A 17051-nucleotide genomic window follows, 5' to 3' on the forward strand; every position below is an offset into this window, starting at 1 on the left:
GGGCACGACTCGTTTAAAAGTACTTTACGTAACAAAGAAGAAGAGGGAAAAGAAAGCAGTCGGGTCACCGTTACTAATTCAACTGATAGTCATACGGGATTGAAGTTAAAAGCGTCGTATTGAAGGTGAAATGCAACAGCAGGCTAAACCTTTACACTTGAAAACACACGAACGGATGCGGGAGTCCTGGATTCAAGAAATAAGCAAACAATCGGCTGCTGCTTTGTTGTTCCTGTCTTTTTCCTCACCACTTGGAAAGTCAGCTGAAGGAAACAAAAGCAGCAAAAACTCACGACAGCATGCGGAACTTCTTCAGAGATGGAGACATTTGGTTCATCCCATCGCGGTAAAACCTCCACCAGAAGCGAAAAAAATGTGATTGGCTTTGCATTCATCCTTCACAATCACCTCTTCACCGCGGGCTGCTGTGTGTGGCTATGATATTTATCCACGGCCTCCTTTACTGCCTCAGTGAAGGCAGGTATGCGAATAGGTTGCCCGATGCCTCCTTCATCAATTATGTTAAACGGGTTTTTCACTACGTACTCCACATACAGTGAGTGCAACTGGCGAAAGAGCGCATTACACTCATAGGTGTGGTGGTCGGAAACGAGAACGAACTTTACAAGAGATGGGGTCTCGTAAATGTGTACATTGTGCTCCGCGAACTCCAGTAGCGTCATCCCAGCACTATCCACAGGGTTGGCGTTCGGCGTTAATTCCTGCGACATACCGAAGGTGGAGAAGAGGATGCTAGACATTGTGAGTTGTAGATCAGGCTTTGCTCCAAGCTCTCCAATACTGTTCTGCGCGGTGAAACTGGACTTAGCAATGAGCTGACCTGACTGGTTTATGATCCAGAGCAAGTGAACTGTCATGGCTTGTGTGGAGAAAGGGTCAGTTACCGAGATATTCTAACGTTTCTTACAACCCCGGCCCTTCCAGCTCCTTGGTTTGATCCAAATAAACGGAAAATTCACAAAAAAAAGGCAAAGAAATTTATGCATATACTTATTTAGAATAGCCGTTATAGTTGCTGCTAATGTATATATATATATATCGATGGTAAAGAGAAACCACGAACAAGCACCATCACGAAAAGAAACATGTGATTAATTAAATACGTATTAGTTTAGTGCAAAAAGAAACTATTTTCTTTGAGCTGACTTAAAACGAACCGCTAAAAAAGCTCGCGCTCGTAAGGGAATCACGCACGAGAAGCAGTTTTTCACTGCGACTGTTACCCGTCCATGCTTTCAGCCACCTGCACAATACCAATACCCACCAATTCAACTATACCAAGACCTCAGCGCAGAGGGTATTGTTAGCGTAATAAAGAAGGAAAGGTTCACCCCCTTTACTTTTTCACCTTGGGTACTCGTGTGGAGACAGGTTACTCACTCCCACGGTGGCAGTCCATCGTCGACCTCCCCTACCTTAGCGCCCTCTGAAATGCCACGTGGTAAAGGACTTGCGGTACACAGAACTGGCTCCCAAATGGTATTAATGGTTCCCCTCACTGCGTCTCTACCCGCGGCAGTGGCCCATACATACACAGTGATCACATTTTGCCGCTTATCTTCACCCTTCCCCGCACGGTCATCACCTTCGTCATCCTCCCAAGGTTCGCCTTCTTCCAGAGTGAGGCAGCGCGACGAAATGTCAAGAGCTAAAAGACCTCTCGACTTTGGACGGCTTGCAATCCATACCTCCCCTTGAACCCACAAAACCACAGCATGGCGGTAACATTCATCTAACCCCGCAACTTCCAGCAACCTCGCCAGACGCGATGGCTCAACTGGACGACCAGTGCAGGTGACGGTTATCTCGTGCAGCGAAGATTCATCATACGACGTCTGATCACCACCGTCCCCTTCCTTTCCAATGGGTGGCGTTTCGATAGGGCGCCGCGAAACAATGCCAGCGCAGAGCATAAGTTCACCGTTCAGTTCATGTGCAAGCTGCAGCAGACCCCACATCTCCGACGTGAACTTCTGCTGATCTTCCTCTGCGGTCACAAGCACATCCGATAGCATTATACTATAGATGAAGGCAGAGGCCGAATCGGCTCCATCGTCGGCTCCCTGAAGGATCATTTCACTCACACCTGAAAAAAGAAGAGTCACCAACCGTGGCCGAGCTCCCTTCTCGGACCAGTACGTCAACTGTTCCTCGGAAAAAACATTCACGTCTACATCACACTGAAGGCAAAGGACGAGAGTAGTTTTCCCCGCCTGCATCGTCTCCCGAGCACCCTGGAGGATTTCGCAACGAGGGGTTTCGTTCCCTACACGTAACACACATTCAGTGAGATGCTCCCGAGCCACTTGCATGGATTGCCCTGAGGTGTCACCAGGGGAACAAACAACCAACAGCTCGAGCCCTTCTAACGGCCTCCTCATTCCCGAAGCCGGTTCCACCTCAGATGTTCTCCTGCCTGCCACACCCAAAACATCGTCTCCAAATACGCCAAGCCCCTTTAGAGGAATATATAGCCCAACATCGTAGGCACTGCGAACGGCGCATTGCAACTGCTGCACTATCTTCCTATCTGCACACGACTGCAACATCCTAAGTGCTCTTGTGTAGCCAAACCAGTCATACGGTTCATTGAAGTCCTCCTCATCCTCCACGGCATCACCCGCACCCTCTGCAGGTGGTGTCACTGCCAGGGCAACATACATCATCCTACTGGTGGTTATTCCCGTATCCGCGTCCTTCTCATAGACACACGTCGGTGGAATATAACTTGGCAAGTAGAAATTATCTGGGCTGATATCACAGTGCTCACAGAGGGCACGCTCCGCACACTCCATCGAGGATTCCTCCGAGGATGTGTGAAGCAAGTAAGGCAGCCGCACTCCCTCGTATTCTTCATCCAAACTACGTACAAGCACGCATTTTCGACCGCGAACAAGTAAAGCACCATACGCATGGGCCACCTCAGACACGTTGTATGCAGGCACCTGGGCCATTGAACACACCGTCATTGAGCGTCGTTCTTGATTCTTTGTGAGAAACACGGCACTCGTCACCTGCAGCGAGGTGCGGCCCTGCTCATCCCGTTTAACGAAGGACCGAAGACGAACTGCCACGCCTTTGATAGACTTGTGTACGGATGACGTGCCACTACTGGAACACTTGAGCACCTCATGCATCCCTGTAACGTACACCCGACCTTGCGTCGTGCCCAACGTCGTCGCCGCTGCATCCATGATGCGCCCTTCGACGACAACGCAGGTAGAACGTTTACAGTTCGGCAGAGACATGAGTCCAAATACCTCTTCCGAGGTTCCCACCCCTCTGCAAACTGGTGGAAACTCACTTTTCCCCAAACCCCGCTCATGGTCTCCGCATTCATATTCTTCTTCATCCTCGCACTCTTCCCCATCATCGCTTTCCAGGGGACTGCTTCCCATGTCTTCTTCACCGCAACCTGAAGATGACAGAGGGCTGAGTGTCACCTGCTGCTCTGTTCGTTTCGTAACGGCGCTCAGAACAAAGTCAATGCGATAAACACGTGGGGCACTGTGCCGGGTCTCAAGAGCCACCTTCGTCCCATCAGCACTGATACCCGCTTCCCTCAGTATAGCAGCAAAAAGTGATGGTTCGACGTTGCTCGAGACTGACCACGATTCGAGGGCAGATGTGGCGGCAAAATCTGTCAGAAACTCATTCCAACCATTCACAGCGGATACATCGGAAAGTACGACAACGATCTCTGGCTTTGGATAACCACGTTCAGGGACTCGCTTTCCCATCACTTGGAACAACGCCAGAAACGGGTGTATAGATGGTGGGCAAACGAGAAGCAGGCGCTGTACAAGCCGATCTGTGTGTCCCAGTGTCTTTTCGCCCATAAAAATATACTTAAAGGCGAGCACGCCTGACACGCCAGCGGCAACCATGGTTCCGTTGTGGGGGTTGAGCTTCGCAACGACGTTGGCGAGTCGCTTCACTATGGGACCCACCGTTGTTGAAACCTGCTCCTCACGCTCCATCGAATCCGGAAGTCCCGTAGTGTCCGCAACGTACATGGCGTGTGTTGTGTTTGGCAGCTGGACAAAGAGCAGTGAGGCAAGCGGAGACCATTGCATACATGGATGTTGTCGTGGTTTGTCAGCAGACTTGCGGGTTTTCAAAACGATAAGTGGCTGCTCAGGGGAAAACACCACTTGATATCCCGGCCTGGTATTTGCAAATGCGTAAAGCCTCACGGACTCGTCCTTAGTTGTGCCAACGACACAGTCGCGATGCCGTCTCTTATCAGGCCGGCTCATGATTCCCTGGGACGAGTGTGAAACAAAAAGAAGCTACCTGTCAAACTGCACGAAACCGGAAGGAAACACGCCAGAGTTCAGCGCCCGGTTTTATTCTAGTTCACAGTTTACGCGCAATGAACGCCACTGCCCATTTTAAGGAGAAAACGAACCGACAAAAAAAGAAGAGGAGAGGAGAGAAAAAACGTATACGAGTGAAGTTTATTCACCAGGTGCACACGGCAACCACGACACTGCACCACGTCATAATGAGCACCGAGAGCTCAACCATGTACATCAACAATGACAACAGAGGAAGGATCAGTTTCTCTCTTTTAAGAAAAAAAAAAAAGAAAACAACAACGAAACGAAGAAACAAAGGCGATGTTGCCCTATGCCACCGGAGAACTGTAAGTCTCGAAGATGTCTGGTGGGTCAAAATCGTTTTGCACCTCCGCTTTACAGGTTGAATCTTATCACATCATGCACTAATCAAAAGTAAAAGAAAAAGAGTTCTCCTATTCACGGCTGAGCACTGTAAACGCTTGCTGTTAACATATATTTTCCTTCACCGTCGCGAAAATTAAAAAAAAAGGAATATGACAGAAATAACAACTGGATAATTAAAAATGAAAAGACATCCTCTAATGCAGTTTAATCGCCAAAACTTCCGCTGCGTTTCATTTTTCCTTCCCTCCAAACTGCTTTCCGATCAGTTACGCTCCGTTCAAGCCACCTGCTTCGTCTTTTCTGTTCCACTGTGAAGCAGCGCTTTTTTACACACAGACAAACATGCACGAAAATTTGGATGGGCAAAAGAAATTTGCAGCAAATCACAAAGATGCGAATTCTGTTACGAAAACGAGCTGAAGAGACTTCGGCCGCTGCATTTATCGACCACCGTCACTTCTTTTCTTTTCTTTTCTTTTTTTTTTGAATAATTTACCCCTTTTTCTTTTCCTTTCATTCCCTCCTCCCCGACCCCAAAACCCCTCCCTCCTCTTTACTTTTCTCCTGTTTCCTTTTCTTTCCTTTCCTTTCCTTCTTTCTTTTGATGACGCACTTCAACTCTCCCTCTCTCCCTTTTTTTTTTCGACATTTACTCCATTCATCATTCGACACGTCACACCTTCTTACTTTCTCCTTCAAGTGGCCCAACCAAACAGACGTACTGCCCCCAATATGCACTTCTTTTTTTTTTTCTTCAACAAAAGAAAAAACAATCATTTTCCCTCTATTTTAAAGATCACTAATTATATGCTTATTACTAATTATTATTGTTATTTGTGCATCTGACCCTTAACGATCCTCACATTTATATGAATATTTATGCGAGTGTAAATATGTGCATGCGGAGTATTACCGTCACAATCATCTTCACTGGCGCCATTCCATCCCTCCGTCCATTATATATCCTCCAACTCTGCTGTATTCTTTTTTTTTTCCTTCTTTTTTTTCTTTTCTCCCCTTCAGCTCTCCCCGTTACTTAAACGCGTTTTGTTTATTTCATTAATTTAATGACGCTAATATTAATAATTCTCTACCCGATGTACACTAGCCGTATTTTTCCCCCCCCTTGCATTATTACACTTTATTACTAAAATATGTCTTGCTTCATTTTCCTTTTTTTTTCTACCATTTGTGTTGTCGCAAAGACAGTTGAACACAATGAACGACGACAACATGAACAACAATAAAAAAAAAGTGCAGACGAGTGGGCGCAGAGCCGCAGCACTCTTGCAAAAGAGTCAATAAACTCACAATGAAGGTTGGTGAGAAATAAGAGGTGTTAAGAAAAGCGTAAACTTCACACTTTTAATCTTCCAACTCTTTTTTCTTCCCTCCAGTGAGCAAAGACACATATAAATACATATATATAAATACATATAAATATATATTCCCAGCCACTGTTAAGAACAAACAATTAAGAAAGCGCTTACCGAAACGGAAACAAACAAACAAAAAAGCAAAGCAGAAAAGAACAGAACAAAAAAAAACAAAAACAAACATCATTATTATTTCTAACATTAGTTTTGGGTACGGTGCGTAATGAAATACGCACCACATACACACGCACATACAAAAATATGTATATAAATGTATATAAATATGTGACCTAATACAACATTTATTATGAGAAAGTGCATGCATTCACCAACTCAAGCATTCCTTACAGTACGTCCCTCTTGCGTGGGCATAAATAAAACAACAACATAAGTGAAAAAAACGTGAAACAAAAAAAATGTTCAGGAACAACAAAAGAAAAAAAAGAATCAGAAACCCATGGAGAGGAGCGGAGGAGGAAGAGGAAAGAAAGCTATTCGACTAATATGTAAGCGGCACATACTTCGACGCATATTTACATACACACAAGAACTCATATAAATATATTTGCACGAGTTCGCCAATCTCTATAACAGCAAAAGAAAAAAAACGAAAACCGGTAAGGGAATAGTAAGAATATAACCGCGTGATTCTTATTTTTCCCCTGCCTCAGCTACACACACGCGCACACATACACACACACATACATATACATACATACACGGCAAGAATTACTATGAATGCATCATGCAACTGTTTGTGGAGCGGAGTGAAGCGAAGAGAGGGGGGGAAAAAAACAAAACAAGAAAACTGACAACAACACGTGGTGGCGATGGAAAAGCAGAATAGAAAAGTGCGCACTCGAAAAAAAATAATAATAATAACAACAACAACAATAATAATAATAATAATAATAAAACGAATAAAAAACGGAAACTACAGCGTCGAACAAAAACAACAACGGCGGAGCAACGGGAAGGATGTAATCATTCTCAGGGGTCAACTCACAAAGCAGTTTCGAAAGATACGGGTAGGAAAAATTTTTTTAAAAGGAGAATGTGAAAGAAAAAGAAGAAGAAGCATAAGTGCCGTTGAAGGTTGGTACACAAGGAAACCCATGTCACTTATGGCGTCGTAACTGTTTGCGCACTCAGCACTGAGTTTCCGGCGCCCTCACACGAACAACTTCCACCTTGTTGGCGATAAGCGCCAAAATGTTTTCCGACACGACGGAGACTGTACCGAAGACGAGACCCACGACGCCAGCACATAAAAGAAAGTAGGTTCCAAAAAAGTGGAAGTTGCCCACATTCCGTCGAGTCCATTTGCCAGAATACATGTAGAATAGCGATGGGAATATGAAACTGAGGAACCCGCCACAAATAGCACCCACAATACCAAACACAGTGTTAATGTTAGGAATGAAGAGGCCAGCCAGCAACACAACGAGGGAAAGGGGAATCACGAAGGAAAAGTGCTTCCAATAAGGCAGCGTCTCTAATTCCCAGCCCAGAACATGATATATTGTGTTCCGCAACGCCATTGTTTGAAGGGCGTAAGCAACACAAAGTTTGACCACCATGCCAATGAAACCTATCATCATCATCACCTCCGTGATGGGATTGTACATGAGAAGAATTGAGTTGTCGATAGCACCACCAAACTCACCATACGCAAACAAAATAGTGAGTGCGTACAGAATACCGCAAAACGCCATGGATATGGCAGCGTACACTGTGAACCTGGCACAGCTGCGCTTCTTCATCTCCCAGTAAACTTCATAGCAATTGATCTGGCAAACATATGCAAACATAAAAACACCAACGGACGCAATAGCAGAGTTTCCAGTGTTGAACAACTTCACGCCATCTTCTTCATCACTCGTTAACTTCGGGAGTCCGCTTTGAGCTCCATGAATCACAATTGCGAAGACGAAGTACAGGACAAAAATAATTGCGAAACCGGAAACATAGCGGAGCGAGTTAACCCTCTTCGGTAAAACGAGTGGCAACATGAAAACCATCCATGTGAGTGCAGTCAGGAGACGAATCCCACCCGGAGTCCTCAGGAACTCGGGAGCACCGCACGATTTCTCTATGATGGGATTCAACACATGGCCGACGCTAATCACATAGGAAACCGTCGCACCGAACGAGTTGATCCATCGAATAACAACAACAAAATACTCAAACCTTCGCCCCATAACCCCTCTTGCGGTGTGCTCAAACGTGCGAAGACCGGTCTTCTCCATCACAAGTGACAGGATATGCAGGGAAAAAACACCCAACCCACCAATAACCACCAAATACAACATTGCCATCACAAGCCCACTGCGGTTTGCCGCGGCAGGAAGTCCAAGGATACCGGCACCAATGCACACTGAACAAAGGTTAAAAACACTTGACACTAATCCACCATATGGAACAACAGTACCTGCAATATGCTTCATCTTTGCACTAAATGATTGCCACACGGATGGCGGTGCATCGCCACGAGCGTCAACCCTCTTGTTCTTATCATCCGTGTGAATAGGTTCACTCGCATCAACTATTCCTGAAGGTTCCGCAGGAAAAGTCTGTTGGGTTACGGGTGAAGTGGTGTTCTCGACATCAGTGGCACACTTGCCTTTGTCAGACATACCTTAATGTGCGCGATGGCAACGTCAATAAATGGGTAACTTATTGGATATCGCCTGTCTTATACCAATCGTTGTACAACTCACGAAAGAAAGCACCCTTGTGTTATTATGTTACTCGCACTTCTCGTTTCGCTAGTAAGTTACTACCTTCAAGTAGATTATTAGCCTTTACTGTCGGTGTGCAGGAGTAAACAGAAGAAACAACAAAGTGAAGACAATGAAGGGAAATGATAGATCAGTACGTGCTCAAACATAGACGAGATAAGTCGGTATATTGAAGGGAGAAATAGGAAAGATAATGAAACAAGATACCTACACTTTACGTAATAGAGACATATTTGGAAAAGGGTATTTTGCTTCCCACAGTTGATAGAAAAAATATATATATTTAAAAAAATCTACCAGAAACACAAACATTGTCACTAACCGCAGTGCGAAGAGCACACAAACTATTTGTCAAGGGTTGAATGCGCACAACAAAAACAAAAAAGGGGTTGCACGCATAGAACGTCGAAAAGAAAAATAAAATAAAAGACAAATATTCACTTTTTAAAAACGCGGAGCGCAGGCTCCTTTTTACCGGTGAAACAAAAATATCTGAATTTTGCTGTGCATCAATCCATTCAAACGTGTGGTATTGCGCCATCGGTAAAAAAAAAAAATACAAACGAAACCGGACCGATTGGTAAAGCATGGTCAAGAGGGGGCATCGTGGTGGCAACTTGCATCAATAGTACAAAATAAAAATAAAAATAATTTGACGTTTTCGTTTTGGCTCCACTAACCTATTGGAAACGAAACACAAATACAAAGAACCTTAAAATTCAATACACTGGTAGCAGTAGGTGTAACAAGGCCAGTGGTTACGTTTTTTTCTTTCTTTTGCATATATGTATAACTTTTCGTTTGGTTGTATTAGATAATATAAAATATTTAATAAGAAAGGAAGGTTAAGGTACCTTACGGCTGCGTAATTCACTTTACGGAGTTAACACGTCTTGTTTAAGGTTAAACAGGGAAGAGAAAAGAAATTTTACCCAACGTCAAAGGTTGGTACACATAGAAATCGACGCCATAAGTGACGTCGCGACTGTTTGAGCACTCAGCAGACAGGCGGGGGCTTAATAACAGCAGCGCCACCACCACCGTGAATGAACGACATGATGGTGTTTGTTACAACAGTGACTGTGCCGAACACGAGACCCACTACACCAAGAATGAACAGTGCGTAGGTTCCAAAAAAGTGGAAGTTGCCCACATTCCGTCGAGTCCATTTGCCAGAATACATGTAGAATAGCGATGGGAATATAGCGCTCAGGAACCCGCCACAAATAGCACCCACAATACCAAACACAGTGTTAATGTTAGGAATGAAGAGGCCAGCCAGCAACACGGTGAGGGAAAGGGGAATCACGAAGGAAAAGTGCTTCCAATAAGGCAGCGTCTCTAATTCCCAGCCCAGAACATGATATATTGAATTGCGAATCGCCATTGTTTGAAGGGCGTAACTAATACATATCTTAACGACCACACCTATAGAGCCTATCAGCATCATGACCTCCGTGATGGGATTGTACATGAGAAGAATTGAGTTGGTCACAGTGCCGCCAAACTCACCATAGCCGAAAAAGGCAACAAAGCCGTAAAAAGTGCCGCAAAAAGCCATGGATATGGCAGCGTACAATGTGAACCTGGCACAGCTGCGCTTCTTCATCTCCCAGTAAACTTCATAAATATTGATCTGGCAAACATATGCAAACATAAATACACCAACGGACGCAATAGCAGAGTTCCCACTGTTGAACAACTTCACGCCATCTTCTTCATCACTCGTTAACTTCGGGAGTCCGCTTTGAGCTCCATGAATCACAATTGTAAGTGCAAAATACAGGACAAAAATAATTGCGAAACCGGAAACATAGCGGAGCGAGTTAACCCTCTTCGGTAAAATGAGTGGTAACATGAAAACCATCCATGTGAGTGCAGTCAGGAGACGAATCCCACCCGGAGTCCTCAGGAACTCGGGAGCACCGCATGAGTTCTCTATGATGGGTCTTAAAACATGACCGATAGTAATAATATAGGAGGTACTTGTACCGAACGAGTTCAGCAAACGAATTGCAATGACGAAGTATACAAATCGTCCACCCATAACCCCTCTTGCGGTGTGCTCAAACGTGCGAAGACCGGTCTTCTCCATCACAAGTGACAGGATATGCAGGGAAAAAACTGTCATTAATGCCATGATGATCAAATACAACATTGCCATCACAAGCCCACTGCGGTTTGCCGCGGCAGGAAGTCCAAGAAAACCGGCACCAATGCACACTGAACAAAGATTAAAAACACTTGACGCTAATCCACCATATGGAACAACAGTACCTGCAATGTGCTTCATCTTTGCACTAAATGATTGCCACACGGATGGCGGTGCATCGCCACGAGCGTCAACCCTCTTGTTCTTATCATCCGCATAAACAGGTTCACTGACTTTGCTTACTCCTGAAGGTTCCGCAGGAAAAGTCTGTTGGGTTACGGGTGAAGTGGTGTTCTCGACATCAGTGGCACACTTGCCTTTGTCAGACATACCTTAATGTGCGCGATGGCAACGTCAATAAATGGGTAACTTATTGGATATCGCCTGTCTTATACCAATCGTTGTACAACTCACGAAAGAAAGCACCCTTGTGTTATTATGTTACTCGCACTTCTCGTTTCGCTAGTAAGTTACTACCTTCAAGTAGATTATTAGCCTTTACTGTCGGTGTGCAGGAGTAAACGGAAGAAACAACAAAGTGAAGACAATGAAGGGAAATGATAGATCAGTACGTGCTCAAACATAGACGAGATAAGTCGGTATATTGAAGGGAGAAATAGGAAAGATAATGAAACAAGATACCTACACTTTACGTAATAGAGACATATTTGGAAAAGGGTATTTTGCTTCCCACAGTTGATAGAAAAAATATATATGCGTTGTAAGAACGATATCAATGATCAGAAACTTTGTAAATTTATAACGAAAATCCTATTTTCCCGAAGAAAAAAGAATTCCCCCCTTTTTACTATGGAGCGCCCTTCTTTCACAGACGGACTTACCACCTCCATGGAGCACAAGCTGGGCTTATGGCTGAAGGACCAGGCGGGTGAGCAGACAAACAAACTCCGCGGTTGAAGGGTACGACGGACCCATCACTGAAGTCAAACACGCACCGTAGTGGAAAATAAAATAACGACGCCTTTGTTGTACTCACTCCACCGTTTTGCTGTTGAGGGTTTCGAATGTATTGGAAACCTCCATTGGTATGGGTAAAGTTAACCAACACGCCAGAGGGCTGTGCATTCATGCATCCGCCGAAGCATTAAATCACGTCTTCCTTGCAGTCCCACCCAAACAATACTGGTGGTTCTTTTTTCCCCCGAATGCTTCAACTTGGGAAACGGTGCGACTACGACCCGGGTAGTTGATTAAAAGCATTTCTTCCTTACCATCTTTCCTGGCGCTGAAAGGGACGGTGATGGGCTTTTAACATGGCCACTCATGCCAAACCACACGCTGCCTTTGCTATCCCACCTTCTATCACGCACTTCATCAACGTTACGGGTAGCTAATATGTGAAATGTGAAGAAGGAGATCAGCAGCGGTCCTTTAAAAAAACGGGTAAAACACAGTCACAGCATAAGATGAAAATAATAATATCAATAACAATGATAATAACAATGGCGCTGACCTTCACAGAGGATGCCAATACGCATAGCAGCCGTGTGCAAGCAAGGGTGGAAAGGGAATGGAAGGGAAAAAAAACCGTACAAAAAGGTTTCAGAAGGCAAAGGAGTCGAGCGGCGAACGGTTGCGTTAACAACGTGCAGCGGGCGCCGATGCACAAATGTGGATTGGGAAGTCAAACAGAAAAAAACACAAAAACGCTTCCGTCGCGGTGACGTTCGAACACTGCTGTCTGCTCCTCCCTTCCACATATTTGTAGCATTCTTTCGGATTGCTCCTCTTGCATATTCTTCGTCGTGCACAGCTTTTCTTAACAATTTAGCCTCCACACATAGTAGTGCACAGCGGTGTTTCCCTCAATACTAATAACAGATGTTGCAACGAGAGTTTTAAGAAAAACAAGGCGCCACAACAGACAGGGAACAGTGCAAGAATACCTTATCATATCTTGCCGCATGAACACTCAAACACTTATGTCGACAAGCAACTGAAGGTTGAGGGTGATACCCCAAGTTGATTGTGCCTCTCCGGTAACCACAAAGCTAACCTACACAAATATCTGCCATTTATCAACCATCACACAAGATTCATGAGCGGCAGGGCAAATGTCGCCCTTGTGGGAGGTGGGAGGTGACGAGTACCTCCCCTCAGCATGTAGTACTGAATTCTTTTTTCTACAGCCACATGCATTCCGGTGAGATTCACCGCAAAGGCAGCAACCAGGTCATCCAGCATGCTATACGTGTCGTGAAGCAGCCGAAGTATCGGCTGAACCTCAAGGACACGTAGACCTTTGTATATAGTAGCCGCGATTTGTGGGTATAAGCTCAGCAGCATGGGTCGTACATGCTGGGCGTAATGTGGAATAGCATAGGGCTGCACACCACCGCGGTCGCCACAGAGTACGCGGTGCTCACGCTCGAGGCGCTGCAGGCACTGAAGTGCCAACTCAGCATACCGTTGGTGATAAGGCTCACGAGATTTAAATGTCTCCAACTCCTCCGTGTAGGGTAACATAGATGCATCAAGCAGGGATGAATCGCTGTGTCCACTTGATCCAACAAAGTTTTCCAGTGAGGCGTCTCGCGTACCACTCCCCGAATGAGACAGTCCCGCTGCGTCCACAGTTTGACCCACAGCATCTGCGGGCGCTAGCTGCTCAGAAGATAAAACATGCTGTTGCCTCTGCTGATTGTATATATCAAGCATACGGGCGAGTCCAGGTGAAGAAAACTCCATTTCAGCCTGTCGGGGTGTCCGTTGGAACCTATCCAGCTCCCACTTACTTCTAGCCACACGCGTGTACATCTCACACATAACATCCTCGGGAAACGGTACTGCGACACATTCGTTGCCATTCCTAACAAAATCCTTCATCGTCATCCGGGAAGATCTCACGTTCGCATTGTGAAGGCTTGTATGAAGAAACAGAAGCACTCCAGCCATAGCGTTAGCATCATCAGGCGAAATACTGCGGGGGTTTTGTGCCGCGTATACTTCACCAAAGCGCTGTTGGATTACTACCCACACTTGCGCCTCGAAAGTGGGACGATCCCAAGACATAAACTCGCACGTAGTGTCCCTCAGCGCAATGTCGATAGGCACATTTCTATATGAAAAATGTTGCAAGTATTCCCTTAGAATGCGGTCGCAGTCCTTGTCCTTTAGCACGCGCTCGAATATTCCACATAAAGCTCCCCGCTCAACACCCTCGTACGTTTTGAGAAACAGTGCAAAGGCACTCCAGCCTTCTTCACCCTCTGCCGGAATATAATCTCGCTCCTTCAAGAAGCTCATCGCCTGCCGCCACTGACCCTTGTTGATTAGGCCTACAGCTAGCTGTGCTGTGCGCTTGCTATGCAGCAGGTAATGTATGTGCTTCCAGTGGTAACCAACACTCCAGCGTCTTTCAACTCCCTGCTGTTCGAAGAGGGATTCATCAGTCACTATGGGGGAAACGGGCATATTGTTGCCTGTCACCCTTTCCGAGACCCGATGTCCATCCTTCACGTCCCTCTCCGAGTAGTTGCGGTACACATCATACCAACGGTTATCTGATACCGTGTCACCGGGAAGCCTGGAAAGCACCTGTCCCACAACCTCACGTGTTTGCTGGTGGGAATAGTCATCAGGATCTTCCGCGATCCAGCGCTGCAACGAGTGAACTAAATTGTGTATGGCACTCGCACAACCACTGCGCAGGAGTTGTTGTTGGTCGTCAGAAAGCCAGTCCGGTTCAATAAGATGCGTGAAGGTCATCTCGGCCACGAAATTTACCATGAGCTCCAGCATCCCACCGTACTTACCACCGGCGTCAAATGTTGGATTACAGTCATAGTTGATGAAAAGCGAAACACACAGATGAGGAACACTGAGAAGCTCCCGCACCATGTCCACAACTGCGTGTTTTTGAGAAAAACTTGAGTAACGCGACAAAGCTAACGGAAACAGCATTACAGCAAGAACTGTGTGCAGCTCTCGAGCAAGGTGATAATGACATTTTTGGAGTAGCAATGAGATTATACGCACCGCAGAGGCGAAGAAAGAAGCTGGGGCCACTGCGGTCAGATTCCGTGCAAGACACCTTGTAAGGTCGTACTTTGTTGCCGTAATCACTAGAGACAACCATGTCGCGCAGTGGTGCTCTGCACAACAGTTTGCCATTGGGAGAGCCTGAAATACCGCCTCAAGCATATCAAGTGCAAGCTGCCGCGCTCGTGCTTCGGGACCTCCCTCACCAGTTGAACCTGATCCGCTTACTGTGCGAGCCCCAAGACTACAGGTATGCTTTATCAGTAACAGTAAATCCTTCATTGCGTCAGGGAACCGGCCCATTTTCATAGAAGATAAGGCGCTTCCAATTATCTGCCCATTCAAAGTGCTTCGAAAGTAGTCAAAGGAGGAAAACGTGGTCTCAGCGAATAACTCACACTCTGAATTATGGCTCAGTGACTGCGCTGCCCTTTCGTCCCCTGTCGTTTCACCCAATGAAGCTTCGACAAAGGGATCCGTGTTGTTCTCCACACTGATGGGGAGGTGCTTCGAATCGGGCTCCACATCATGAACGTAGTCGTCCAACGGCGTTAGAGACGTAAAGGTGCATGAACGAGAATCTGTAGGTGCAGATTCCAGGAAAGTTCGAGTCACGCGAAGAACACATAACGGTAGCAGGTCGCGGCTAATCCCCCGAGCCCCTTCACTCGCGCCCAACAGGGCGACGCGACAACACGTTTGGATGCACCGGGTAACACACTTACCGGTGAACGAAGGGAAACTGTCATCACTCACGAGATCATGCAAAATCTCTACGCTGGTCAGCTGTAATCCCGCGTCTGTGATGCGTGCAAGCACATCCCCCAACGCCTCGAACATCGCGGCCCCGCACGAAAGTACGCTGCTGCTACCATTGGCCCGATATAGCACGATGGATGTCGTATACTGAATGCAATTATTGTGGATCATCCGTTGTAATAGTGGGAGTGCAGCCTCCGTTACGCGCGTCTTCTTGATATAGAGGGCACCCAAAACGGAAGACATAACCGAATCGGTCACAAATCGTATTCGCTCGCTTTTCCAAGCACCACCGCGCCACCTGCCGACAGATGACTGGGCTTGCTTAAGCGCCTGCTTAAACTCAGGATCAATAACAAAACTCCCACCATCACCACGGGAAACCAGTGCCAACAGCGAATCAAGTGACCGCAGGAGAGCCTCCATTGTAGATCAGTACACCGGCACTGAGAGACCGTACACAATGTCGCCCAAGCACTTACTCTAACGTTCCCACGATTCCCCCACCCACTAAACTTGCACTGTACAACAGAAAGGAAAAAAACGAAATAGGAAAAGAAAAAATGGAGAGAAATATAAAGAGGGGAAAATATAGACTACGGTTGAGGCGAAAACGAAAAAGTGGAAAAGGATCGGAGAGAACGGTCGTTGAGGACGTGGTGATATCCACCCATGCGAGAAACGTTACCAGAATAACGGACCACTTCCACTGGAGCCGCCCGCCGTGACGTCTGTCATTATAGTCGCAACTTCGTCCCACAGCACCGCTTCATCTTAATCATTTCTGACGCCGTAACAACTACAACCACACACAACTTGAGCAGCCACGACGATAATTACGAAAAAAAAAAAAAGAACCCGCTCCTCTACTATCTACACACATATATGCATAAGGGTCGATGGAAAGGAATTTTTCTAAAGTATTAGATGTTCTCCCACCCCCTCCGTTTCTTTGCATGACGCCACCGGGTAAACCAAAGGCAAGCGAGTCAAGCCGCAGTAAGTCGAGCAAAGCCAATGCCACAGCAGCCTTCACCCTGGCCATACAAATGTGGCACTCCAAAAAGGGGAACACACACAGAGAGAAAAGGGGCAATAAATGAACAGCTAAGCATCCCAAAATGTCTCTACGACCACAGCACGAATAACGAAGCGCGAAACACCAAACTATGGCACTGATCAAATTGACAAGTTACAAAAAAAAAGAGTGGAAGAGGGAGAAATAGTGCGGAATAAAAGCAGGAAATGGAACATGTAAAGGGAGAACTCAACAAACACATATTCAGCGGAGTCATACCAAAGATTTCCCGAC

At 46.1% G+C, this 17051-nt stretch overlaps 5 protein-coding genes across 5 annotated transcripts, besides 11 other annotated features; all 5 read right to left on the minus strand.

The window, feature by feature from the left end:
• Window positions 1-404: 404 nt before the first annotated feature.
• Tb11.01.7570 (hypothetical protein, conserved) lies at window positions 405-878 on the minus strand (the record flags this gene model as incomplete). Its single annotated transcript, XM_824557.1, has 1 exon — window positions 405-878. One exon carries the CDS (start codon window positions 876-878, stop codon window positions 405-407), a length of 474 nt encoding a protein of 157 aa, XP_829650.1.
• Window positions 879-1397: 519 nt separating this feature from the next.
• Tb11.01.7580 (hypothetical protein, conserved) lies at window positions 1398-4280 on the minus strand (the record flags this gene model as incomplete). Its single annotated transcript, XM_824558.1, has 1 exon — window positions 1398-4280. One exon carries the CDS (start codon window positions 4278-4280, stop codon window positions 1398-1400), a length of 2883 nt encoding a protein of 960 aa, XP_829651.1.
• Window positions 4281-5166: 886 nt separating this feature from the next.
• Window positions 5167-5193: a microsatellite.
• Window positions 5194-5276: 83 nt separating this feature from the next.
• Window positions 5277-5303: a microsatellite.
• A 387-nt stretch (window positions 5304-5690) lies between these two features.
• Window positions 5691-5729: a sequence feature (T-rich).
• A 390-nt stretch (window positions 5730-6119) lies between these two features.
• Window positions 6120-6157: a microsatellite.
• A 58-nt stretch (window positions 6158-6215) lies between these two features.
• Window positions 6216-6261: a sequence feature (A-rich).
• A 497-nt stretch (window positions 6262-6758) lies between these two features.
• Window positions 6759-6806: a microsatellite.
• A 147-nt stretch (window positions 6807-6953) lies between these two features.
• Window positions 6954-7000: a microsatellite.
• Window positions 7001-7233: 233 nt separating this feature from the next.
• Window positions 7234-8721, minus strand: Tb11.01.7590 (amino acid transporter, putative; the record flags this gene model as incomplete). The annotated part of the gene is made up of 1 exon (XM_824559.1): window positions 7234-8721. One exon carries the CDS (start codon window positions 8719-8721, stop codon window positions 7234-7236), a length of 1488 nt encoding a protein of 495 aa, XP_829652.1.
• Window positions 8722-9094: 373 nt separating this feature from the next.
• Window positions 9095-9119: a sequence feature (AT_rich).
• Window positions 9120-9458: 339 nt separating this feature from the next.
• Window positions 9459-9480: a sequence feature (AT_rich).
• Window positions 9481-9640: 160 nt separating this feature from the next.
• Window positions 9641-9661: a sequence feature (AT_rich).
• A 162-nt stretch (window positions 9662-9823) lies between these two features.
• Window positions 9824-11308, minus strand: Tb11.01.7600 (amino acid transporter, putative; the record flags this gene model as incomplete). The annotated part of the gene is made up of 1 exon (XM_824560.1): window positions 9824-11308. One exon carries the CDS (start codon window positions 11306-11308, stop codon window positions 9824-9826), a length of 1485 nt encoding a protein of 494 aa, XP_829653.1.
• Window positions 11309-12410: 1102 nt separating this feature from the next.
• Window positions 12411-12443: a microsatellite.
• Window positions 12444-13024: 581 nt separating this feature from the next.
• Tb11.01.7610 (hypothetical protein, conserved) lies at window positions 13025-16165 on the minus strand (the record flags this gene model as incomplete). The annotated part of the gene is made up of 1 exon (XM_824561.1): window positions 13025-16165. One exon carries the CDS (start codon window positions 16163-16165, stop codon window positions 13025-13027), a length of 3141 nt encoding a protein of 1046 aa, XP_829654.1.
• Window positions 16166-17051: the final 886 nt, after the last annotated feature.

Source organism: Trypanosoma brucei (genome assembly GCF_000002445.2).
Source record: "Trypanosoma brucei brucei TREU927 chromosome 11 chr11_scaffold01 genomic scaffold, whole genome shotgun sequence".
NCBI lineage: Eukaryota > Euglenozoa > Kinetoplastea > Trypanosomatida > Trypanosomatidae > Trypanosoma > Trypanosoma brucei.